Genomic DNA, 27,444 nt, shown 5'->3' with positions numbered 1-27,444 from the left:
ACAAATACTAATTGAGTGTACGTAAACTTCTGACCCACTGGGAATGTGATGAAATAAATAAAAGCTGAAATAAATCATTCTCTCTACTATTATTCTGACATTTCACATTCTTAAAATAAAGTGGTGATCCTAACTGACCTAAAAACAGGGAATTTTTACTAGGATTAAATGTCAGGAATTGTGAAAAGCTAAGTTTAAATGTATTTGGTTAAGGTGTATGTAAACTTCCCCACATCAACTGTGTATGATTTTATGGGTGCATGACAGAAGAGATCAGATCACTGTGTTTTCCCAGGCCTCATTGTTTTCAGTAGAAAGTTGGGATCGATTATGTAGTGATTTACCTGAAAGCCTCATCTTAGAATGAGACGATGGACCGACCGGAAGAGTGAGCTGCAATGACATTCTATTTCTATGGTAATAACTTTGGGTTCTTCTATGACGGCTGGTCCTGTCTCCGCCTAGACAAACAGATAGACACCTTGGGACCAGGATGTTACATAAATCCCATTACAGTCCAAAAGCCTGGGCTGGGTTTCTACTGCCCTAAACTAACATATGGAATTGTTTTAAGATGGATTATTTAACTATTTGATTTTTAGGAATCTTGTAGGCATAAAAATATATATATATATTTGATGAAATATTGAATTTAGAAACACATCGAATAACAGATTCATATATTGAAAACAGATTAATCCAAAAATATATCAAAACAATGTTTTGAAGTACCTGCGAGAGATAAGAAAACTTATATTGCATATATATATATATATATCCGTCGGTACAGTAAATTATTATTATTATCATATATATATATATATATATATATATATATATATTGATGATGATAATAATAATTTACTGTGGAATGACATGTATATCTTCGGTGTGGAAATTCCCTATTCACTTCCATACATTTTTTGGCCCAGTAGCAGGTGTCTTTCAGTCCCGTGATATACTGTATTAGTGTGTATTCATAAAGCCCTTTCAACAGACACGCTGGTCAGTCAGTCACCACTATTGGTCTGGTCACTTACTCAGCATACGGAGCTATACTTGGAATAGGAAGAGGTATATACAGTGCATTTGGAAAGTATTCAGACCCCTTCCCCTTTTCCACATTTTGTTACGTTACAGCCTTATTATAAACTTAAATTATTATTATAAACTTAAATTGTGTCCCCCCCATCTATCTATCTACACACAATACCCCATAATGACAAATCAAAAACGGGTTTTTATACATTTTGGCAAATTTGTTCAAATTAAAAAATGGAAATATCACCTTTACATAAGTTTTCAGACCCTTTTACTCGGTACTTTGTTGAAGCACCTTTGGCAGCTATTACAGCCTCGAGTCTTCTTGGGTATGATGGTACGAGCTTGGCACACCTGAATTTGTGGAGTTTCTCCCATTCCTTCCTGCAGATCCTCTCAAGGTCTATCAGGTTGCATGGAGAGCATTGCTGCACAGCTATTTTCAGGTCTCTCCAGAGATGTTCGGTTGGGTTCAAGTCTTGGGTCTTTTTGGGCCACTTAAGGCCATTCAGAGACTTGTCCCGAAACCATTCCTGCCTGCGTTGTCTGGACTGTGTGCTTACAGGCATTGTCCTGTTGGAAGATGAACCTTCGCCCCAGTCTGAGGTCTTCAGTGCTCTGGAGCAGGTTTTCATCAAGGATCTCTCTGTGCTTTGTTCCGTTCATCTTTCCCTTGATCCTGACTAGTCTCCCATTCCCTGCCGCTGAAAAACATTGCCACAGCATGATGCTGCCACCACCATGCTTGGCATTCAGGGGAAAGAGTTCAATCTGGATTTCATCAGACCAGAGAATCTTGTTTCTCATGGTCTGAGAGTCTTTATGTGCATTTTGGTAAACTCCAAGTGGGCTTCCATGTGCCTTTTACTGATGAGTGGATTCCATCTGGTCACTCTATCATAAAGGCCTGATTGGTGGAGTGCTGCAGAGATGGGTGTCCTTCTGGAAGGTTTTCCCATCTCCACAGAGGAACTCTGGAGCTCTGTCAGAGTGACCATCAGGTTCTTGGTCACCTCCCTGACCAAAGCCCTTCTCCCCCAATTTGCTCAGTTTGGCTGGGCAGCCAAATCTATGAATAGTCTTGGTGGTTCCAAACTTCTTCCATTTAAGAAAGATGGAGAACACTGTGTTCTTGGGGACCTTCGATGCTGCAGAAATATTTTGGTACCCTTCCTCAGATCTGTGCCTCGACACAATCCTGTCTCGGAACTCTACGGACAATTCCTATGACGACATGGCTTGGATTTTTCTCTGGCATGCACTGTGAAATGTGGGACCTTTATATAGACAGGTGTGTGTTTCTTTCAAAATCATGTCCAATCAAGTTGTAGAAACATCTCAAGGATGATCAATGAAACAGGGTACAACTGAGCTCAATTTCGAGTCTCATAGCAAAGGGTCTGAATATTTATGTAAATAAGGTATTTCATTTTACATACATACATACATACATACATACATACATACATACATACATACATACATACATACATACATACATACATACATACATACATACATACATACATACATACATACATACATACATACATACATACATACATACATACATACATACATACATACATACATACATACATACATACATACATACATACATACATACATACATACATACATACATACATACATACATACATACATACATACATACATACATACATACATACATGCATACATACATGCATACATGCATACATACATGGGAGGTCAGGGGAGAGGGAGAGGATGAAAGAGAGAGAGAGAGCTTGGACATGACACCAGGCACAGTGAGTCAGACAGACAGCACAAGAAGGAGAGAGTGACAACAGAAAGTAGCTACTGCGCTGAAGGGGGCTACAGTATTGCTGTGTTGAGTAGAGACTGACAACAGAAAGTAGCCACTGCACTGAAGGGGGCTACAGTATTGCTGTGTTGAGGAGAGAGTGGTACCCTACACTATCCTGTGCTTTTGTTGCTGCTACGGCCATGGGGACCAGGGTCCTGCTTCTCTCCATCTTAATGATTTCTTTCAACTGGTCCATGGGGGCTGTCATCACTGGGGTGAGTGACAAACCTTTCATTCATGTGCTGTGTGGAAATTTTAACTAATAGAGTTGTCATTGTGAAACGTACGATTGAAAGTAGAGAGAGACAGATGCAGAGACAGATGCGGTCATTAGAAGGCAGAGAGAGTAGGGATCATTAGAAGGCAGAGAGAGTAGGGGTCATTAGAAGGCAGAGAAGTAGGGGTCATTAGAAGGCAGAGAGAGTAGGGGTCATTAGAAGGCAGAGAGAGTAGGGGTCATTAGAAGGCAGAGAGAGTAGGGATCATTAGAAGGCAGAGAGAGTAGGGGTCATTAGAAGGCAGAGAAAGTAGGGGTCATTAGAAGGCAGAGAGAGTAGGGATCATTAGAAGTGACAGTTGGAAGGTAGAGAGAGAGACCAGTGGTGGAAAAAGTACCCAATTTTCATACCAGAGTAAAAGGAAAGATACCTTAAATGAAAATGACTCAAGTAAAAGTCACCTAGTAAAATACTACTTGAGTAAAAGTCTAAAAGTATTTGGTTTTAAATATACTTAAGTATCAAAAGTAAAAGTATAAATAATTTTAAATGTCTTATATTAAGCAAACCAGAAAACACAATTTTCTTGTTTTTTAATTTACGGATAGCCAGGGGCACAGTTTAACACTCAGACATCATTTACAAACAAATTATTTGTGTTTATTGAGTCTGCCAGATCAGAGGCAGTAGGAATGACCAGGGATGTTCTCTTGATAAGGTTGTGAATTAGACCATTTTCATGTCCTGCTAATTATTCATAATGTAATAAGTACTTTTGTGTGTCAGGGAAAATGTAAGGAGTAAAAAGTACATAATTTTCTTCAGGAGTGTAGTGGAGTAAAAGTTGTCAAAAAATATAAATAGTAAAGTACAGATACCCCAAAAAGTATTTTTACTTTGGTATTTACACCACTGAGAGAGACAGATATAGAGAGAGTAGGGTCATTAGAAGGTAGAGAGAGAGAGTAGGGTCATTAGAAGGTAGAGAGAGAGAGTATGGGTCATTAGAAGGTAGAGAGAGACAGATATAGAGAGAGTAGGGTCATTAGAAGGTAGAGAGAGAGAGTAGGGTCATTAGAAGGTAGAGAGAGAGAGTAGGGTCATTAGAAGGTAGAGAGAGAGAGTAGGGTCATTAGAAGGTAGAGAGAGAGAGTAGGGTCATTAGAAGGTAGAGACAGAGAGAGTAGGGTCATTAGAAGGTAGAGAGAGAGAGTAGTAGGGGTCATTAGAAGGTAGAGAGAGACAGAGGTAGAGAGAGACAGAGTAGACAGATACAGAGAGAGTAGGGGTCATTAGAAGGTAGAGGGGAGAGAGTAGGGGTCATTAGAAGGATACAGAGAGAGTAGGGGTCATTAGAAGGTAGAGAGAGACAGAGAGTAGGGGTCATTAGATACAGACAGAGTATAGGGGTCATTAGAAGGTAGAGAGAGACAGATATACAGAGAGAGTAGGGGTCATTAGAAGGTAGAGAGAGACAGATACAGACAGAGTATGGGTCATTAGAAGGTAGAGAGAGACAGATACAGATATAGAGAGACAGATAGGGGTCATTAGAAGGTAGAGAGAGACAGATATTAGAAGAGAGACAGATAGGGGTCATTAGAAGGGGTCATTAGAAGAGAGAGACAGACAGATAGGTAGAGAGAGACAGATAGGGGTCATTAGAAGGTAGAGAGAGACAGATACAGAGAGAGTAGGGGTCATTAGAAGGTAGAGAGAGACAGATAGGGGTCATTAGAAGGTAGAGAGAGAGAGAGATAGAGGGTAGGGGTCATTAGAAGGTAGAGAGAGACAGATACAGAGAGAGTAGGGGTCATTAGAAGGTCATTAGAAGGTAGAGAGAGACAGATACAGAGAGAGTAGGGGTCATTAGAAGGTAGAGAGAGACAGATAGAGAGAGAGTAGGGGTCATTAGAGGTATAGAGAGACAGACAGAGAGTAGGGGTCATTAGAAAAGGTAGAGAGAGAGACAGATAGGGGTCATTAGAAGGTAGAGAGAGACACAGAGAGAGACATTAGAAGGTAGAGAGAGAGAGTAAACACAGATACAGAGAGAGTAGGGGTCAAAGTGAGACTGCATGCAGAATTCTACAAAAATATCCTGTGTTTCCTAGTTCCAGTTTCCTGTTTCCATCTGTATGCGTTTCCAGTCTGTATGTGTTTCCTGTTTCCAGTGGGTATGTGAATCCTGTTTCCAGTGGGTATGTGAATCCTGTTTCCAGTGGGTATGTGTTTCCTGTTTCCAATGGGTATGTGAATCCTGTTTCCAGTGGGTATGTGAATCCTGTTTCCAGTGGGTATGTGTTCCCTGTTTCCAGTGGGTATGTGTTCCCTGTTTCCAGTGGGTATGTGAATCCTGTTTCCAGTCTGTATGTGAATCCTGTTTCCAGTCTGTATGTGAATCCTGTTTCCAGTCTGTATGTGAATCCTGTTTCCAGTGGGTATGTGAATCCTGTTTCCAGTCTGTATGTGAATCCTGTTTCCAGTGGGTATGTGTTTCCTGTTTCCAGTGGGTATGTGTTTCCAGTGGGTATGTGTTTTCTGTTTCCAGTGGGTATGTGTTTCCAGTGGGTATGTGTTTCCAGTGGGTATGTGTTCCTGTTTCCAGTGGGTATGTGTTCCTGCTTCCAGTGGGTATGTGTTTCCAGTGGGTATGTGTTTCCTGTTTCCAGTGGGTATGTGTTTCCTGTTTCCAGTGGGTATGTGTTTTCTGTTTCCAGTGGGTATGTGTTTCCAGTGGGTATGTGTTTCCTGTTTTCAGTGGGTATGTGTTTCCTGTTTCCAGTGGGTATGTGTTTCCAGTGGGTATGTGTTTCCTGTTTCCAGTGGGTATGTGTTTCCAGTGGGTATGTGTTTCCTGTTTCCAGTGGGTATGTGTTTCCTGTTTCCAGTGGGTATGTGTTTCCTGTTTCCAGTGGGTATGTGTTTCTAGTGTAGAGGCACGGTGTCTAGGAAAAACTCCCTCGAAAGGCCAAAACCTAGGAAGAAACCTAGAGAGGAACCAGGCTATGAGGGGTGGCCAGTCCTCTTCTGGCTGTGCCGGGTGGAGATTATAACAGAACATGGCCAATATGTTCAAATGTTCATAAATGACCAGCATGGTCCAATAATAATAATCACAGTAGTTGTCGAGCGTGCAGCAAGTCAGCACCTCAGGAGTAAATTTCAGTTGGCTTTTCATAGCCGATCATTCAGAGTATCTCTACCGCTCCTGCTGTCTCTAGAGAGTTGAAAACAGCAAGTCTGGGACAGGTAGCACATCCAGTGAACAGGTCAGGGTTCCATAGCTGCAGGCAGAACAGTTGAAACTGGAGCAGCAGCACAGTCAGGTGGACTGGGGACAGCCAGGAGTCATCATGCCAGGTAGTCCTGAGGCATGTTCCTAGGGCTCAGGTCCTCCAAGAGTGAGAAAGAAAGAGAGAGAGCATACTTAAATTCACACAGGACACCGAATAAGACAGAAGAAGTACTCCAGATATAACAGACTGACCTTAGCCCCCCGACACATAAACTACTGCAGCATAGATACTGGAGGCTGAGACAGCCGAGGTCAGGAGACACTGCGGCCCCATCCGACGGCACCCCCGGACAGGGCCAAACAGGCAGGATATAACCCCACCCACTTTGCCAAAGCACAGCCCCCACACCACGAGAGGGATATCTTCAACCACCAACTTACCATCCTGAGACAAGGCCGAGTATAGCCCACAAAGATCTCCGCCACGGCACAACCCAAGGGGTGTTCCCTGTTTCCAGTGGGTATGTGTTTCCAGTGGGTATGTGTTTCCAGTGGGTATGTGAATCCTGTTTCCAGTGGGTATGTGTTTCCAGTGGGTATGTGTTTCCTGTTTCCAGTGGGTATGTGAATCCTGTTTCCAGTGGGTATGTGTTTCCTGTTTCCAGTGGGTATGTGAATCCTGTTTCCAGTGGGTATGTGTTTCCTGTGGGTATGTGTTTCCTGTTTCCAGTGGGTATGTGTTTCCAGTAGGTATGTGTTTCCAGTGGGTATGTGTTTCCAGTGGGTATGTGTTTCCAGTGGGTATGTGTTTCCTGTTTCCAGTGGGTATGTGAATCCTGTTTCCAGTGGGTATGTGAATCCTGTTTCCAGTGGGTATGTGAATCCTGTTTCCAGTGGGTATGTGAATCCTGTTTCCAGTGGGTATGTGAATCCTGTTTCCAGTGGGTATGTGAATCCTGTTTCTAGTGGGTATGTGCTTCCAGTGGGTATGCGTTTCCTGTTTCCAGTGGGTATGTGTTTCCTGTTTCCAGTGAGTATGTGTGGTCCAGAGTCAGAGCTTTACTACAACACCAGACCGGCACAGAAAACCTGCAACCAAACTGAGTAAAAAAAAGGTGTGATTGTCCTCTCTCTCTCTCTCTCTCTCTCTCTCTGCCTCTCCCTGTCTTTCTCTCTTTTTTTCTCTCTCTTTCGTTCTCTTTTTCTCTCTTCCCCACTTTCTTTCTCTCTCTCTCTCTCTCTCTCTCTCTCTCTCTCTCTCTCTCTCTCTCTCTCTCTCTCTCTCTCTCTCTCTCTCTCTCTCTCTCTCTCTCCCCATCTCTGTCAGGCGTGTGATAGAGATGTTCAGTGTGGGTTTGGTCTATGCTGTGCTGTCAGCCTGTGGCTTAGGGGACTGCGGATGTGTATACCACGAGGGGAAGAGGGGGACGAGTGCCACCCCTTCAGTCACAAGGTGAGGAAAACACATGCACGTACGCGCGCGCACACACACACGCAAACACACATGCATATGCTTGATGGCACGTACTGGCTGGCACACGCACTCACACATGCGCAAACACTCACACACTCTGGTATACACACACAAGCGCACGCACACACACAAACACACAGAAGTGCACATAAACACACATATGAACAAACATACACACACAGTTATTGCTTAGGATGATAACTTCAGAAGTTATTGACTTGTTTTCATCATGAATCAAACCAATGGAAGTATTACGTCACTTTGATCGGCTGGAGATCGGCTCAGCCTCCAGCCGGGTTAGTTCACTACACAAAGTTTATCTCTGGGAATTGACAACTGATTGGTTCTCCATTTCCCATTGGAATTGTTCCATGATCTCTGGTGGCGTAAGACCAAGTCTGTTCATTTAGCCCATAGAGCTGTTGGCTCAATGTGATTTAATGGATTCTAAGGGAGAAGTTGAATCAAATGTAGATCATGTATTTTTCTTCCAGGTGCCCTTTCCAGGAAAAAGACAGCATCACACCTGTCCATGTCTTCCTCATTTGGTCTGTACCAGCTACACAGGTAGCACATACAGGTGTACCAAAGACTTCAAAAACCTAGACTTTTAATGACAGAGGAGGAAGAAGAGGAGAGAGAAGAAGAGGAGAAAGATGGGAAACAATGACAGCAGCACATTCAATCACACAGGACCTTCACTCTTTTCCCTCTACTTAGTCCCTCAATCACACAGAACCTTCACTCTTTTCCCTCTACTTAGTCCCTCAATCACACAGAACCTTCACTCTTTTCCCTCTACTTAGTCCCTCAATCACACAGGACCTTCACTCCTTTCCCTCTACTTAGTCCCTCAATCACACAGGACCTTCACTCTTTTCCCTCTACTTAGTCCCCAATCACACAGAACCTTCACTCTTTTCCCTCTACTTAGTCTTTGTTCTATATACTATAGGAACTGTTATATTTCATGAGAATATATAACATCTGTAAATACACCTCACTGTGCCCCACTGGCCACCAAAGACATGCCAAGACAATATATACATGCTAAACTGTGCCAAGAAAGATACATAGCTAAATGTTTTCTTGTTTTAATGTATGTACCAATTGCAGACTATAGTTTTAATACACAGGCCTGTCAAAAGCTTGATGCAAATCATAATAATATATACGGTTTAATTCATATGCAAATGTAATGTTTTTATTTATGATCAACAGTTTTGCAAATTAAACTCACTGTATCATACCACTGTGAAAAATATGTACTTACACTGTGTATTGTGTCTGTTGTTGTTATGTAAGTAATTATGTAAGTATATATATATATACTGAACAAAAATATAAACTCAACATGCAACAATTTCAATGACTTTACTGAGTTTCAGTTCATATAACGAAATCAGACACTTTAAATAAATACATTAGGCCCTGGGTGGGCCTGGGAGGGCATAGACCCACCCACTGGGGAGCCAGGCCCAGCCAATCAGAATGAGTTTTATTACAAACAGAATACTCCTCAGTTTCATCAGCTGTCCGGGTGGTTGGACTCAGACGAAGCCAGATGTGGAGGTCCTGGGCTGGTTACACGTGGTCAGTGGTTGTGAGGACGGTTGAACGTACTGCCAAATTCTCAAAAACGACATTGGAGGTGGCTTATGGTAGAAAAATTAGCATTAAATTATCTGGCAACAGTTCTCGCGGACATACCTGCAGTCAGCATGCCAATTGCACGCTCCCTCAAAACTTGTGGCATTGTGTTGTGTGACAAAACTGCACATTTTTGAGTGGCCTTTTATTGTCCCCAGAAAGTACTGCTGTGTAATGAGCATCCTGTTTCTGTTTCTTGATATGCACCTGTCAGGTCGATGGATTATCTTGGAAAAGGAGAAATACTAACTGGGATGGAGAAAAAAAAATATGCACAAACTTTGAGAGAATCTGTTTTTTTGTGCATACGGTATGGAACATTTCTGGGGATCTTTTGTTTCAGCTCATGGGACCAACACTTTACATGTTTTTTGTTTGTTTAGTGTAATATCTTATCTCTTAGTGAAAGTCCATACCTCTTTATTTTACTTGAGTATCACGTGGCCGTAATCAGTCTCTTCAAAAAAACAACCTGGAGCCCTTGCCTTTCCTATGACTGAAACATGTCACAATCAATGTCAAATGAGTCCGTAACTAAGGTTGTATTCAACATATGTTGTCGCCATAGAAACATAATTGGGAACAAAGAGATTGTCAAAACAAGTCGTGACTCTGACTCAGAAAACAGTTTTAGTGATATATTCATAGCTGCGTTCTGTTGGTTAACAATGTTTTCCCAGCCAATCAGTCAATTAGAAAGCGTCATAATTAAGCACTGTACTGTCCCTTGGACATTCCTCATAATCATCATCATCATCATCATCGTCATTTGGTTCCCGGGTGTCGCAGCGGTCTAAGGTGCTGCATCTCAGTGCAAAGGGTGTCACTACAGTCCCTGGATCGAATCCAGGCTGTATCACATCCGGACGTGATTGGGAGTCCCATAGGGCACGCACAATTGGCCCAGCGTCGTCCGGGTTTGGCCCAGCGTCGTCCGGGTTTGGCCCAGCGTCGTCCGGGTTTGGCCCAGCGTCGTCCGGGTTTGGCCCAGCGTCGTCCGGGTTTGGCCCAGCGTCGTCCGGGTTTGGCCCAGCGTCGTCCGGGTTTGTCCCAGCGTCGTCCAGGTTTGTCCCAGCGTCGTCCGGGTTTGGCCCAGCGTCGTCCAGGTTTGTCTGGGGTAGGCCGTCATTGTAAATAATAATATAATAATAATATATGCCATTTAGCAGACGCTTTTATCCAAAGCGACTTACAGTCATGTGTGCATACATTCTAAATAAGAATTTGTTCTTGACTGACTTGCCTGGTTTAATAAAAAAAATATGAGCGTTTTGATTTATAATGTGGAAGATGCCATACCAAAGCAGTATATATCCTTTCAAGGGTTCGAATTGTGTCCTGCACGTCATCTTTATGCTGTTGTTTTAAATGAGAAAAGAAACAAGCATTTTCATCTTTAAACTGGTTCAAATGTGATCTTTAAATGTTTTGTCAGAGACGACCTCTACTACACCTTCAGACATTCTGTTTAAGGTACTGATAACCAATGCCTGATTACAGACCAATTGTTCATTACTGATGTAGATAAACTTGTGCTGGTCAGTCAATATTCTGTGTATTTATATATATTCTTTATATATTGCTGAGTTGTTGTTGAACACTGTTATCAAATAACTTTGGCAACGGCAAGCTCGTCTACTTTCCAAATGGAAACATGGGACATTTTGATAAGATTATGCAAAAGGTACATTCAGCATTACTTAGTCCCCATATAGGTGCAGTGCAATATGTTGCTATAGAGGATACGACGCCCCCAGGAGCAAATTAGGGTTAACGACAGATATTCTCTCCTTGTCGTCTCACGTTTCACAAAACAGTGATTGAGTTACGTTATTAGCCTAAATTATGACTATGCAATCTATTCATCACATAAAGAATGGTAGCCTGTCTTACATACGTTTTTGCTATGATAGATGCACGCAATCCTTTAATATAAAAGTTACATTTTATGGTGAAAGAAAAAGAGCTTCCCTAAACTTAAAACTCACGTGCGTAGGTGAGATTCTTAAACCTCCATTCTAGGATACATGACACACGCATCTTTCCATGTGTTTTTATTTGGTTTTAATGAAAATTATATGATTGAGTGTTTCTTTAAGCCTGCAACTAGTTACTGTAAGTGAGACATGATTCAAAATTGATTTCACTGACAGAGATAGCTAATGAAATACTAGCTTCCTGAGTAAGCATTGACGTTTACAGTATTAGCTGACTAGGCTAGCTAACTGTAACATTGGCTAGCGTTCAATAAGTTGGCTAAATAGTCAACAGACTTACCTTCTCATATGATCAGGACCATTCGTATTACACGCTGCATATTTTGCACTCAAACAGATATTCATCTTATTTCAGTCTTTGGGAGCTAACGTTAGTTTCTCTTAACACACTGACAGCAGATCATTTCATGTGAGGCTGTGTTTACATACTGTACTCACCTACGCACGTCGGCATTTGAAGTCGGCCTTGTTGTGATTTGATCATGTGTATTACGCGCCTATTTCACGTTGCACTGAATGTGCAGTTCCACAAGTAAATGAGACAATATATACGATGAGGTTGGGTAATGGTCGACACTATACACCGAGTTACAAAACACCCAATTTACCTACCTCATTCCCATACTGTTTATATTTATTTACTTTTCTGCTCTTTTGCACACCAGTATCTCTACCTGTACATGACCATCTGATCATTTATCACTCCAGTGTCAATCTGCAAAATTGTAATTATTCCCCTACCTCCTCATGACTTTTGCACACAATGTATTTAGACCCTTTTTTTCCTACTGTGTTATTGACTTGTTAATTGTTTACTCCATGTGTAACTCTGTGTTGTCTGTTCACACTGCTATGCTTTATCTTGGCCAGGTTGCAGTTGTAAATGAGAATTTGTTCTCAACTAGCCTACCTGGTTAAATAAAGGTGTTCTCAACTAGCCTACCTGGTTAAATAAAGGTGTTCTCAACTAGCCTACCTGGTTAAATAAAGGTGAAATAAATAAAAACATTAGGAACACCGGCTCTTTCCATGACATAGACTGACCAGGTGAATCCAGATGAAAGCTATGATCCCTTACTGATGTCACTTGTTAAATCCACTTAAATCAGTGTAGATGAAGGAGAGGAGACTGGTTAAATAATCATTTGTAAGCCTTGAGACAAATGAGACATGGGTTGTGTATGTGTGCCATTCAGAAGGTGATTGGACAAGACAAAAGTTTGAAGTGCCTTTTAAACGGACTATGGTAGTAGGTTGCCAGGCGCACCGGTTTGAGTGTGTGAAGAACTGCAACGCTTCTGGGGTTTTCACGCTCATCAGTTTCCTGTGTGGATCAATAATGGTCCACCACTCAAAGGACATCCAGCCAACTTGACACAGATGTGGAAAGCATTGGAGTCAACATGAGCCAGCATCCCTGTGGAACCCTTTTGACACCTTGTAGAGTCAACATGGGCCAGCATCCCTGTGGAACCCTTTTGACACCTTGTAGAGTCAACATGGGCCAGCATCCCTGTGGAACCCTTTTGACACCTTGTAGAGTCAACATGGGCCAGCATCCCTGTGGAACCCTTTTGACACCTTGTAGAGTCAACATGGGCCAGCATCCCTGTGGAACCCTTTTGACACCTTGTAGAGTCAACATGGGCCAGCATCCCTGTGCAACCCTTTTGACACCTTGTAGAGTCAACATGGGCCAGCATCCCTGTGCAACCCTTTGACACCTTGTAGAGTCAACATGGGCCAGCATCCCTGTGCAACCCTTTTGACACCTTGTAGAGTCAACATGGGCCAGCATCCCTGTGCAACCCTTTTGACACCTTGTAGAGTCAACATGGGCCAGCATCCCTGTGCAACCCTTTTGACACCTTGTAGAGTCAACATGGGCCAGCATCCCTGTGCAACCCTTTTGACACCTTGTAGAGTCAACATGGGCCAGCATCCCTGTGGAACCCTTTTGACACCTTGTAGAGTCAACATGGGCCAGCATCCCTGTGGAACCCTTTCGACACCTTGTATAATCCATGACCCTACAAATTAAAATAAAAAATAGCTAGTTGTCCCTAATGGTTTGTACACCCAATGTATATGCCGTTTCATAGACCTTTAAACCTAATATTGCAGTGATAATTAATGGTTGGGGTCATTTTTGTTTGTTTTTGCTGCTCTCCAAATAATAGTGTAGAGTTTTTAAACTGTGTAGAAATGCAGTAAATGAGCTTCAACTTTCAAAAAAGTCCCCACTTTGACATATCCTGTTTATCTAAACTGACCCCCCATACCCTAGGTTTATCTGAACTGACCCCCCCCATACCCTAGGTTTATCTGAACTGACCCCCCCTATACTCTAGGTTTATCTGAACTGAACCCCCATACTCTAGGTTTATCTGAACTGACCCCTCATATCCTAGGTTTATCTGAACTGACCCCCCATACCCTAGGTTTATCTGAACTTACCCCCCATACTCTAGGTTTATCTGAGCTGACCCCCCATACTCTAGGTTTATCTGAGCTGACCCCCCATACTCTAGGTTTATCTGAGCTGACCCCCCATACTCTAGGTTTATCTAAACTGACCCCCCATACTCTAGGTTTATCGGAGCTGACCCCCCATACCCTAGGTTTATCTGAACTGACCCCCCATACCCTAGGTTTATCTGAACTGACCCCCCATACCCTAGGTTTATCTGAACTGCCCCCCATACCCTAGGTTTATCTGAACTGACCCCCCCATACCCTAGGTTTATCTGAACTGACCCCCCATACCCTAGGTTTATCTGAACTGCCCCCCCCATACTCTAGGTTTATCTGAACTGACCCCCCATATCCTAGGTTTATCTGAACTGACCCCCCATACCCTAGGTTTATCTGAACTGACCCCCATACTCTAGGTTTATCTGAACTGCCCCCCCCCATACTCTAGGTTTATCTGAACTGACCCCACATACTCTAGGTTTATCTGAACTGACCCCCCCATACTCTAGGTTTAGCTGAACTGACCCCCATACTCTAGGTTTATCTGAACTGACCCCACATACTCTAGGTTTATCTGAACTGACCCCCCCCCCATACTCTAGGTTTAGCTGAACTGACCCCCATACTCTAGGTTTAGCTGAACTGACCCCCCATACTCTAGGTTTAGCTGAACTGACCCCCCATATCCTAGGTTTATCTGAACTGACCCCCCCATACCCTAGGTTTATCTGAACTGACCCCCATACTCTAGGTTTATCTGAACTGCCCCCCCATACTCTAGGTTTATCTGAACTGACCCCACATACTCTAGGTTTATCTGAACTGACCCCCCCCATACTCTAGGTTTAGCTGAACTGACCCCCATACTCTAGGTTTAGCTGAACTGACCCCCCATACTCTAGGTTTATCTGAACTGACCCCCATACTCTAGGTTTATCTGAACTGTCCCCCCATACTCTAGGTTTATCTGAACTGACCCCCATACTCTAAGTTTATCTGAACTGACCCCCATACTCTAGGTTTATCTGAACTGTCCCCCCATACTCTAGGTTTATCTGAACTGACCCCCATACTCTAGGTTTAGCTGAACTGACCCCCCATACCCTAGGTTTATCTGAACTGACCCCCCATACCCTAGGTTTATCTGAACTGACCCCCCCCCCCCCATACTCTAGGTTTATCTGAACTGACCCCCCATATCCTAGGTTTATCTGAACTGACCCCCCATACCCTAGGTTTATCTGAACTGACACCCCATACTCTAGGTTTATCTGAACTGAACTGACCCCCCATACTCTAGGTTTATCTGAACTGACCCCACATACTCTAGGTTTATCTCTGAACCCCCCATACTCTAGGTTTATCTGTCCCCCATACCCCCCATACTCTAGGTTTATCGGAACTGTCCCCCATACTCTAGGTTTATCTGAACTGTCCCCCCATACTCTAGGTTTATCTGAACTGTCCCCCATACTCTAGCTTTATCTGAACTGTTTATCTGAACCCCAATACTCTAGGTTTATCTGAACTGTCCCCCCATACTCTAGGTTTATCTGAACTGACCCCACATACTCTAGGTTTATCTGAACTGACCCCCCATACTCTAGGTTTATCTGAACTGACCCCCATACTCTAGGTTTATCTGAACTGACCCCCCATACTCTAGGTTTAGCTGAACCGACCCCCCATACTCTAGGTTTAGCTGAACTGACCCCACTGTGGCACAGACTAGTATCCAGATATATTTTGCTTTCTAGATTAGATGACAAACTGTTCTTTAACATTGTTCCTGAAGCATATTTACTTTTGCTACATAGGCGTTTTATATTTGCAACCACTTCACACTTCTTATCTGAAGTTGTGTTATCACGTAGTGCTCAAAATGGCACCCTGTGCCCTACATAGTGCACTACTTCTGACCAGAGGCATATGGGCCCTGTTCGAAAGTAGTGCACTATGTAGGGGATAGCATGCCATTTTTGGACATTACCCATAGCTTTGACATTGTGTGCTGAAGGAGGGCATTAACATGGTCGATTGGCTGTGGGATTGGGTCCTGGTGTCCAGGATGACTGTATATAAGGCCTGGGTTCTCCTCCTTCTAACTTCACTCTCTCTGTCCAAGAAGAACCAGAAACAACCATGATGAACTGGGCTGTCCTCCTGTGTGCCTTAGTGGCCCTGTCCGAGTGTAATGTCAAGTAAGTTCTGTTCTTCTCTTCTCAGTCTGCATATTCTGTTTATTATTGTCAGCACCTGGCACCAGGTCCAATTCCTGGTACGTGTAATTGTGGTGAATAAAGTGGATTTGTGATTATGTTTGTGTGTTTTCAGGATCTCTCTGATCAAGGGGAAGACTGCCAGAGAGACCCTGATGGAGAAGGGTATATGGGAGGAGACCAGGCTGAAGTTCCCCTACAAACCTATGGCCAAGTTCTACCAGACTGGTGATGAGGCTATGACCAACGACGCTGATGTAAGGCACAGACAGAAGCAGTATGGTGAAATACTGTATTAGCCTGGTGACTGGTCCCACAATTGTTTTTGCTCTATAGCTAATGGCCATGGGAGTTGTCTATACAGCACAAACAGACCTGGGACCAGGCTAGTCTACAGGCTAAATTATTATTGTTTCAAAAATGTCCTTACATGTTGGATATTGTGACTGCATAGTTTGAACCCATTGGCTCTAGAGTTTGTGTTCTTGTTTAAATTAAATGTACACTGGCATAATCAGATTAACTATGAGTTTACAGATGAGCATATAGCCAGCCATGCTTCTTGGCATGTAACTAGCTATGTTGTTAGACAAATGTCTGTTTCTTCGTAGGACTCTGAAATGTTCACTAGTGTGACCCTGTCACCGTCTCCTTCCAGTTGTCCTACTACGGCGTGATTTCCATCGGAACCCCTCCCCAGTCCTTCAACGTCATCTTTGACACTGGCTCCTCCAACCTGTGGGTTCCCTCGGTCTACTGCTCCAGCCAGGCCTGCCGTGAGTATACCGTAGGCGTCTGTAGAATACCGTTGGCATAGCTATAATAGCTATATTTCAAAATTGTTTCTGAGTAGTCTCTTGTGACAAGAGTTGTAAAATACAGTTTCATATTGAGTACTTAGCCAGAGAATGGGAGACTTGGTTGTGGGGTTGAGGTTAGGGGCTGAGGGTTAACATCATAAGAGGGTTGGCTCAACACAGTTAAACAATAGAATAAGATTAATGCATTTTCTATTTTTTTAATATCGTCCCCTTAAGAGCGTGGATGGTAGCGAATAGATCACTACCAATGAATAAATGAACGTTCAGTTTTGCAATGGCACAGTATGTACTTGGTCTGTAATGAACATCTTCATGTTTTTAAATAGAGAATCATGCCAAATTCAACCCTGCACAGTCCAGCACCTTCACGTGGGCCAACAAGCCTGTTTCCATTCAGTACGGAACTGGCAGCATGACTGGGCGGCTGGCATACGACACTGTTTCGGTACGTAAATGTAGACATTACTGTGACACGTGTTTAATTGACACATTACATACAATGCAAACCCTCAAATAATCTTCCACTCAGCACCCGCCATCCCAAAGTGGACCTGTTTTATATCATTACATGCTAATAAAGTATATTAGGTACCGACTCCAGTATAGACAGCAAAGAAATAGAATTACTATTTTGGCTACACTCAATATGGGTGCTGGTCAACACGTCACCAAACAATAGACTTGAATGGGGAAATCCTATTCTAGTCATTCTATTTCTATGGTGCCCAGTGACTGACGCTTGCCGTTGTGTTTCCAGGTGGGCGGTATCTCTGTGACTCAACAGATCTTTGGTGCCAGCCAGACCGAGGCTCCCTTCATGGCCAACATGGTTGCCGACGGTATCCTGGGCCTGGCTTTCCCCAACCTGGCGGCCTCTGGGGCCACACCAGTCTTTGACAACATGATGAGTCAGGGCCTCGTTTCCCAGAACCTCTTCTCCGTCTACCTGAGCGGGTAACATAGTAACTGTAGAAATACAACTGGATGTGAGGTGGCTTTTTCTCTTAGCTGTGATATTAATGAAGCAAGAACGTATCCAGTGAATTAATATTTAATACAATTATACAACTGCTTTAAAATGGTCTTTGAAGAAAAGGTGACATCCATTTCAACATGTGTTGATGATTAAACAACCTTATTGACCTTTTGTCCTCGTCCAATAGAAACTCAGCACAGGGTAGTGTGGTGTCTTTCGGAGACATTGAGTCTAACTACTACACCGGACAGATCACCTGGATCCCCCTGTCCTCCGAGACCTACTGGCAGATCAACATGGACAGGTAGGTACACTAGTCCACACAGAGCCTATATCCTGGTCCATTATATATATATATATATATATATTTCTCTCAGACATTTACATAAGTATTCATTGACTAAATGTTGCTGTGAACTTCAAGTTTATTTGCTCGCGACAAAAACCTAAAAACGTCAAGAAATATACATACCAAATACAGGAAGAACAGGTCAACTCAGCTTAGTATTTGTCCTTCCAGCGTTACCATCAACGGCAACACAGTGGCCTGCAATGGTGGATGTCAGGCGATCATAGATACTGGCACCTCCCAGATCGTTGGGCCAACCACTGACATCAACAACATGAACAGCTGGGTCGGAGCCACTACTGACCAGTATGGAGATGTGAGTTACACACACACACGTCCAACTAGAAGGTTTTTCACACTACTGAGCGGAACCAAGCCAAACCAAGCTGCCTTGTTAGTTGTTGGAACGACCATGCTAAAACTATTTGGGTTGGGACCGGCGTGGTCGTGTGTCGATCTGTTCTTGATGTTTTTCCCCTCAATCACTGATTAACCACAGAATAAATTAGAGCATGTTATTACTCCTCTCCTAGGCCACCGTGAACTGCAACAACATCCCCAACATGCCTGAGGTGACCTTCACCCTCAACGGAAACGCCTTCACCATCCCTGCCTCCGCCTACACCTCCCAGGTAGTCTCCTGAATGTTACATACAACCTGATCTGATCTTTAATCCTGATGTGTTTCAGAGCTCCTTCACCAGAACACATGTACATCTGAGGCTTAATCTTTCTTTAGATCCTAGAAGCAAAGGTCGTCACATGCCTGATTTTCTTCCTCTCTCTCTCTCTCTCTGTCTCCGTCTCTGTCTCTCTCTCTCGGTCTCTCTCTCTGTCTCTGTCTCTGTCTCTCTCTGTCTCTCTCTCTCTGTCTCTGTCTCTCTCTCTCTCTGTCTCTGTCTCTGTCTCTGTCTCTGTCTCTGTAGAACTCCAACGGCTGCATGACTGGTTTTGGTAACGGTGGAACTCAGCAGCTCTGGATCCTTGGAGATGTCTTCATCAGGCAGTACTATGCCATCTTTGACAGACAGAACAACAATGTCGGTCTGGCCCAGATCGCATAAGATATCTACTGTGAAATAAGTCTGGATTGAATCTAAGTCTTCCAGTTATGAATAGTAATATGTTATATACACGTGATTGTAGCACTAGAATTGGCATAGTTGGGGAAATGTTGTAGATTGTGAAATGTACACAGTTGCCAAGTAATAAAAAACACTATATTCCCAATGCTAAAATGTGTGTTTGGTTGTCTGTAGCTCTTTCTCCCTGAAGTGAAACTGTCCTCTTGAGGAACCTCTTAATGTAAGAAAAATAATAGAATTCTATAGAATATAGATCTGGACATGGTGAAGGCAGGCAGGCCCAGAAACCACAGATAACCATCTCTTCTAGGACTCGGGTATGCTCCGGCTGGAAGGGTTTTCTCCAGAGGAAAAAGACATGGTGATTGGATGCCAGATAACCTGATGTCCAGATAGATACCGTATCGATCTCAGCACGTCAATAGAACCAGCTTGTTGAAAGACAGTCTGATATCAAACTCAAAAATAAATTATGGTGCAGCGGATTCATACTTTATTTGTATGGTTTATAAGTCAAAATAGATATAAATCAAATCACCTTAAAGCTAGAATCTGTATCTGAAACAAAGTGGTCACCCCACCTCTGTTTGGTTAAAAGCTGAGGGATGGACCTAGAGAAATGTAACCACTCTCAAATGAATAGACAGAGCTGTGGATGCAACGACTGACCATCCCATGATATCAACACATCATCAAAACGAGGGCTAATCAAGCTTTAATATAATAATAATATATGCCATTTAGCAGACGCTTTTATCCAAAGCGACTTACAGTCATGTGTGCATACATTCTACGTATGGGTGGTCCCGTGGATCGAACCCACTACCCTGGCGTTACAAGCGCCATGCTCTACCAACTGAGCTACAGAAGGACCATTAACTGGCGATAGCTGACACCCGCACAGCTGATGTTTTGGCGGTGTCGGAACTGTGTTTGAGCGGTCAAATCGGTGAGCAGCTGCTCTTGTGTCTGCGTGACAATGATCGCACCCGTCCCACTCCTGTTAGAAGTTCAAAGCAAGAATATGTACGATATTTAAGCAATAAGGCCCGTCGAGGTGTGGTATATGGCCAATATACCACGGCTAAGGGTTGTTCTAAGCACGACACAACGCGGAGTGCCTGGACACAGCCCTTAGCCGTGGTATATTGGCCATATACCACAAACCCCCTGAGGTATCTTATTGCTATTATAAACTGGTTACCAACGTAATTAGAGCAGTAAAAATAAATGTTTTGTCATACCCGTGGTATACGGTCTGATATACCACGGCTGTCAGCCAATCAGCATTCAGGGCTCGAACCACCCAGTTTATAAACAGAAATAATGACGCTCAAATTAAAAAATGATTATCAGCCTCATTCGAGGTGTAGATTACATCTCACATTGCAGTGTTCAAACTTGTAAACAAAGCTGCGTGGGTTTTCTATTATTGTGACACCGTGCAGCCAATGGCAGTGTCCACCTTTAGTTATAATGCCCGGAGCCGCTTGTGGATTTGATAAACCTGTAGGCAGTTCCACCTCCAATACCGCAAAAAAAAACCCCACTTTAATCATCGACTAAAGTGGATCTGATTGAATAGAGCCATAAACCAGGTTGAGGTTATACAATGCAGGTTTTCAAACATTGGAGTTCTGGGATCATCAGAAAGATAATGGGGTTCAGCGTTGGTTGCTCGCCAGTGTGGAGTACACCACTGTCCCAGCAGGCTCTCTGTGTGAGTCGGTGCTTCTGGGGCTGCGGAGTGTCTGTAGGTTAGCATACAGCTCAGTGGTATGGTTCTCATGAGGCTTGAAGTCCACTGTGGTGTAGACAATACTGCTCTCCTCCTGAAGGACATCCTGCATATTACATATTTAAATTCAGTTTTTCCTGTGTTTTCATAGTTTCATCAGCTGTTGTGCAATAACACTGAAACTAACACTGAAAGTGAGAACACATGTGATCAATGCCATTTCCTGATAGTTGCTGGTTGAAAATACATTCTACACAGGACAGGACTTTCTAAAATCATCAGGTTTGCATGGGCAGGACTGTCCCCACTTAGAACAATCCCAGAAAGTCCTATTGCTTGAGAAATATATTTTTGCCCGTTTAAATGAAACATCTATTATAGTAAGGTACCTAATTCTTACGCACATATGTTTTGATGAGATAAAAATGGCAGCATTGGGACTTTAAGGTAAACGTTATGAGTAACAATACATATAAGTAGTTTATAAACTGTTCCGTACGACAGAAGACGTCAACAGGGAAAATACATAATGGCAACGTCAAGTTCAAACACAATAATTATTCTTTGGTTGTTGCTTCTGGGACAAAAGACATTTGACACTGAGTCACAGAGACAAAAGACATTTGACACTGAGTCACAGAGACAAAAGACATTTGACACTGAGTCACAGAGACAAAAGACATTTGACACTGAGTCACAGAGACAAAAGACATTTGACACTGAGTCACAGAGACAAAAGTCCACCTTTAGCACTTACTGAGAGGATGTGTGCAGCTGAGTCACTGGAAGTTGCTCCACATTTCTCTGCGAAGAACGAGGTTATTACATCAATTTAAAAACAAAGAACAGACACAGTGCTACAATTATTATTATTATTTTTTTTAAATCGTTGCTACTGGCTAAAAAGGTCATAGCCTACGCATTTGAAAAATGATTTCAACATGAACAGCAATTCACCTATGAAACACTGAAGGATTGTCCTCTTACTTTTCGTGATGATTTTGTGATGAACCACAACAAGGACTACTGAGCTGATCACAATCACCATAGCGATGCAAAGACCTGCAGCTAGTGGTAAACCAAAGCTCCAGGGAACACTACCAGGTGAATTAGACAAACATGACAACATATTAACACAGGCATTAAAACGCTCCCAGAAATATGATCAACTAGGAGGAATAATGAACCAGTGTTAGGGAGAGATTGCACCTGGGGCTGTCACTGTGGTCCTTGGTGAAAACAGGCCCAGAGGTGTCTGATGAGGAAGAGAAGACGAAGGGGCTGATGGTTGACCTGACCGGAGGTCGAGGGGATACTGGACCGCTACGTCGACCACTATCTAAACAGAGACTGACTTTAATAAGCACTCATTTCAATACAGTTATGTTGTTATTTTTAAAAAGGTGACTTCCTCATCCTGTACAGATTTATTTGTCTTCAACACTGACTGGTTTACAATATCACAGTTCCTAGAATACAACAGAATAACTTTCTAACCCCAGATGAAACTTCATATGAGATATGGTATGATTTATTTATGATCATTCTTACCAATCTGGAGGTTATAGTCTTTGTAGATATGATTCCATCCAATGGTCACAATAGCACACCTGTAGTCGCCAGTGTCCACTGGCTTTAAATTCCATATCACAACGTCCATTCCACCGTTGTATTCGGTTGTGGATACTCTTCCCTCGTAGAAGTCGTTGACATATCCTCTGGTATTCACAATAACAGAAACTCCCCAAGGATATAGTTTAGAACAGAACTTCTCATAACCGTTGTAGAAAGGAGGAAAGACAAATCTCAGCAACGCTTGTCCATTCACCACCGTCCTCTGTTGTGATTCCATCTCAGGGACATCTATCAAACAAACACACTAAGAAATTACAAACAAGCAGATCCCCCCCCCCCACATGAAAAAATACTAGTTAACTATATCATATTATACAGTACTTACTATAGAAACATATTAAAATGTAAATAAACTTAACGATCACATTTACATAAGTATTCAGACCCTTTTCTCAGTACTTTGTTGAAGCACCTTTGGCAGCAATTACAGCATTGAATCTTCTTGGGTATGACACTACAAGCTTGGTACACCTGTATTTGGGGAGTTTCTCCCATTCTTCTCTGCAGATCCTCTCAAGCTCTGTCAGGTTGGATGGGGAGCGTCGCTGCACAGCTATTTTCATGTTCGATCAGGTTCAAGTCCGGGCTCTGGCTGGGTCACTCGAGGACATTCAGAGACTTGTCCTGAAGCCACTCCTGTGTTGTCTTGGCTGTGTGTTTAGGGTTGTTGTCCTGCTGGAAGGTGAACCTTCACCCCAATCTGAAGTCCTGAGCACTCTGGAGCAGGTTTTCATCAAGGATCTCTCTGTACATTGCTCCGTTCATCTTTCCCTCTACCCTGACTAGTCTTCCAGGCCCTGCCACTGAAAAGCATCCCCACAGCATGATGCTGCCACCACCATGATTCAATGTAGTGATGGTCTTGTTCTGGTTTCCACCAGAAGTGATGTTTTGCATTCAGGCCAAAGAATGTTATCTTGGTTTCATCAGATCAGAGAATCTTGTTTCTCGTGGCCTGAGAATCCTTTTGGTGCCTTTTGGCAAACTCCAAGCGAGCTGTCATATTCCTTTTACTGAAGAGTGGCTTCCGTCTGGCCACTCTACCATAAAGGCCACTGTGTTCTTGGGGACCTTCAATGCTGCAGAAATGTTTTGGTACCCTTCCCCAGATCTGTGCCTCAACACAATCCTGTCTCGGAGCTCCACGGACAATTCCTTCGACCTCATGGCATGGTTTTTGCTCTGACATGCACTGTCAACTGTGTGACCATATATAGACAAGTGTTTGCCTTGTCCAAATCATGTCCAAATCAATTGAATTTACCACAGGTGGACTCTAATCAAGTTGTAGAAAACATCTGAAGGAAGATCAAGTTGTAGAAAACATCTCAAGGAGGATCAAGTTGCAGAAAACATCTCAAGGAGGATCAAGTTGCAGAAAACATCTCAAGGAGGATCAAGTTGCAGAAAACATCTCAAGGAGGATCAAGTTGCATAGCAAAGGATCTTGATACTTATGTAAATAAGGTATTTGAATACATTTGATCAAATAAAAAAATATAAACTGTTTTTAAAATTATGTGTGGATTGATGAGGAAAAAACATTTAATACATTTTAGAATAAGGCTGTAACGTAACAAAATGTGGAAAAAGTCAAGGGGTCTGAATACTTTCTGAATGCACCCTGCTCTTTCCCCATATGTTATTTTGTGCCACCCATAAGTGAGAGACCTACATGCCAAGTATAGAACATATTGTGTTGTCTACAGCTTATTGAAAAGAGAGAAGAATCCATTCAGACCCCAGTCCTACCTACAGGTTATTGAAAAGAGAGAAGAATCCATTCAGACCCCAGTCCTACCTACAGGTTATTGAAAAGAGAGAAGAATCCATTCAGACCCCAGTCCTACCTACAGCTTATTGAAAAGAGAGAAGAATCCATTCAGACCCCAGTCCTACCTACAGCTTATTGAAAAGAGAGAAGAATCCATTCAGACCCCAGTCCTACCTACAGGTTATGGAAAAGAGAGAAGAATCCATTCAGACCCCAGTCCTACCTACAGGTTATTGAAAAGAGAGAAGAATCCATTCAGACCCCAGTCCTACCTACAGGTTATTGAAAAGAGAGAAGAATCCATTCAGACCCCAGTCCTACCAACAGGTTATGGAAAAGAGAGAAGAATCGATTCAGACCCCAGTCCTACCTACAGGTTATTGAAAAGAGAGAAGAATCCATTCAGACCCCAGTCCTACCTACAGGTTATGGAAAAGAGAGAAGAATCCATTCAGACCCCAGTCCTACCTACAGGTTATTGAAAAGAGAGAAGAATCCATTCAGACCCCAGTCCTACCTACAGGTTATTGAAAAGAGAGAAGAATCCATTCAGACCCCAGTCCTACCTACAGGTTATGGAAAAGAGAGAAGAATCGATTCAGACCCCAGTCCTACCTACAGGTTATTGAAAAGAGAGAAGAATCCATTCAGACCCCAGTCCTACCTACAGGTTATTGAAAAGAGAGAAGAATCCATTCAGACCCCAGTCCTACCTACAGGTTATTGAAAAGAGAGAAGAATCCATTCAGACCCCAGTCCTACCTACAGGTTATTGAAAAGAGAGAAGAATCCATTCAGACCCCAGTCCTACCTACAGGTTATTGAAAAGAGAGAAGAATCCATTCAGACCCCAGTCCTACCTACAGGTTATTGAAAAGAGAGAAGAATCCATTCAGACCCCAGTCCTACCTACAGGTTATTGAAAAGAGAGAAGAATCCATTCAGACCCCAGTCCTACCTACAGGTTATTGAAAAGAGAGAAGAATCCATTCAGACCCCAGTCCTACCTACAGGTTATTGAAAAGAGAGAAGAATCCATTCAGACCCCAGTCCTACCTACAGGTTATTGAAAAGAGAGAAGAATCCATTCAGACCCCAGTCCTACCTACAGGTTATTGAAAAGAGAGAAGAATCCATTCAGACCCCAGTCCTACCTACAGGTTGAAAAGAGAGAAGAATCCATTCAGACCCCAGTCCTACCTACAGGTTATTGAAAAGAGAGAAGAATCCATTCAGACCCCAGTCCTACCTACAGGTTATTGAAAAGAGAGAAGAATCCATTCAGACCCCAGTCCTACCTACAGGTTATGGAAAATGTGCTCTTTTAAGTTTTTTTTTGCATATCTGATTAAAATCTGTTATTTTTCCTGCATTGTGAACAGCCAAAAAGCCATTTCAAGCCACCTTCCTACAGTGCCTTCAGAAATGAATCATAACCCTTGACTTATTCCACATTGTTGTTTAACCTCTTGAAGCTAGGGGGCACTATTTTTATGTTTGGAAAAATAACGTTCCCAAAGTAAAAGCCCTATTTCTCAGGACCAGATTCTAGAATATGCATATAATTGACAGATTAGGATAGAAAACACTCTAAAGTTTCAAAACTGTCAAAATAGTCTGTGAGTTTAACATAACTGATATTGCAGGAGAAACCCTGAGGAAAATCAAACCAGGAAGTGGCTTCTATTTTGAAAGGCTATGGAACATAGAGTTATCTTTGCTCCATTTAAAGGGATATCAACCAGATTCCTTTTTTTTTCGCTTCCTCAAGGTGTCAACAGTCGTTAGACATAGTTTCAAGCTTTTATTTTGAAAAATTAGCGAGAACGATAACATCGCGTCATTGTATGGCTGGATGCCAGCAGCATTTTGTTTGCGCAACAGAGTTTGGGCAGCCATTGCCATTCCCTCTCCTACTGAAAAAGACAGTTGCGGTTGATTATATATTTTAAAAATAACCTGAGGATTGATTATAAAAAAACTTTGACATGTTTCTGTGGACATTACGGATACCATTTGGAATTTTTGTCTGCGTTGTCGTGACCACTCTTTCCTGTGTATTTCTGAACATAACGCGCCAAACAAACAGAGGTATTTTGGATATACAAATAATCTTTATGGAACAAAAGGAACATTTGTTATGTAACTGGGAGTCGTGTGAGTGAAAAGATCCGAAGATCAAAGGTTAACGATTAATTTGATCGCTTTTCTGCTTTTCTGATTTTCGTGACCAAGCTACTTGATGCTAGGTGTTCATAATGTTTTGTTGAGCGATCGATAAATTTACACAAACGCTTGGATTGCTTTCGCTTTAAAGCATATTTTCTAAATCTGACACGACAGGTGGATTAACAAAAGGCTAAACTGTGTTTTGCTAGATTGCACTTGTGATTTCATGAATATAAATATTTTTAGAATGTGGCGCTCTACAATTCAGCGGTTGTTGATGACAATTATCCCGCTAAAGGGATGGGTAGCGTCAAGAAGTTAACACCATGAATGCAATTAATTAAGATTAAATATATATGTTTCCCTCACTCATCTACACGCAATACCTCATAATAAAAGTGAAAAGCTGTTTTAGATTTTTTTGCACATAAAAAAAAAATATTGGATTTACATAAGTATTCAGACTTGAGTCAATACATGTTAGAATCACCTTTGGCAGCGATTACAGCTGTGAGTCTTTCTGGGTAAGTCTTTAAGAGCTTTGTACACCTAGAATGTACAATATTTGCCCATTATTCTGTTCAAAATTCTTCAAGCTCTGTCAAATTGGTTGTTGATCGTTGCTAGGCAACCATTTCAAAGTCTTGCCACAGATATTCAAGCAGATTTAAATCACAACTGTTTTAGGTTATTATGCTGCTGAAAGGTGAATTGTTCCAATGTCTGTTGGAAAGCA

At 42.5% G+C, this 27,444-nt stretch overlaps 3 protein-coding genes and 1 long non-coding RNA gene across 9 annotated transcripts in view; 2 read left to right on the top strand and 2 right to left on the bottom strand.

Moving 5' to 3' along the window:
- The first annotated feature begins 3,030 nt into the window (after window positions 1–3,030).
- prok1 (prokineticin 1) lies at window positions 3,031–8,434 on the top strand. The gene is made up of 3 exons (XM_046337880.1): window positions 3,031–3,105; window positions 7,674–7,799; window positions 8,315–8,434. Exons 1-3 carry the CDS (start codon window positions 3,031–3,033, stop codon window positions 8,432–8,434), a joined length of 321 nt encoding a protein of 106 aa, XP_046193836.1.
- A 7,557-nt stretch (window positions 8,435–15,991) lies between these two features.
- LOC124032364 (pepsin A-like) lies at window positions 15,992–19,545 on the top strand. The gene is made up of 9 exons (XM_046344722.1): window positions 15,992–16,143; window positions 16,277–16,418; window positions 16,820–16,937; window positions 17,309–17,427; window positions 17,740–17,936; window positions 18,146–18,262; window positions 18,479–18,623; window positions 18,841–18,939; window positions 19,234–19,545. Exons 1-9 carry the CDS (start codon window positions 16,085–16,087, stop codon window positions 19,369–19,371), a joined length of 1,134 nt encoding a protein of 377 aa, XP_046200678.1. The 5' UTR covers window positions 15,992–16,084; the 3' UTR covers window positions 19,372–19,545.
- Window positions 19,546–19,867: 322 nt separating this feature from the next.
- LOC124032366 lies at window positions 19,868–20,550 on the bottom strand. Its single transcript, XR_006838260.1, has 2 exons — window positions 20,266–20,550; window positions 19,868–20,105 (listed from the first exon to the last, which is right to left on the bottom strand). It is a non-coding gene; the product is annotated as an uncharacterized LOC124032366 (long non-coding RNA).
- Window positions 20,551–20,583: 33 nt separating this feature from the next.
- The window catches only part of LOC124032363 (zinc finger protein 335-like), a 45,162-nt gene continuing 38,301 nt past the window's right edge, over window positions 20,584–27,444 (bottom strand). For 4 of the 6 annotated variants that reach the window (XM_046344716.1, XM_046344719.1, XM_046344720.1 and 1 more), the window contains exons 31-35: window positions 22,682–22,993; window positions 22,340–22,469; window positions 22,118–22,227; window positions 21,888–21,934; window positions 20,584–21,236 (exon numbers count right to left, since the gene is read on the bottom strand). The gene's annotated coding sequence lies outside the window, so the exon portion shown is untranslated. Of the gene's footprint in view, window positions 21,237–21,887; window positions 21,935–22,087; window positions 22,228–22,339; window positions 22,470–22,681; window positions 22,994–27,444 lie in introns of all 6 variants that reach the window. The other 2 variants (XM_046344717.1, XM_046344718.1) reach the window with 2 other exon arrangements.

The sequence above is a fragment of the Oncorhynchus gorbuscha genome, linkage group LG03, assembly GCF_021184085.1.
Source record: "Oncorhynchus gorbuscha isolate QuinsamMale2020 ecotype Even-year linkage group LG03, OgorEven_v1.0, whole genome shotgun sequence".
In the NCBI taxonomy this organism is placed as follows: Eukaryota; Metazoa; Chordata; class Actinopteri; order Salmoniformes; family Salmonidae; genus Oncorhynchus; species Oncorhynchus gorbuscha.
This window is presented reverse-complemented; position numbering and strand designations above follow the sequence as displayed.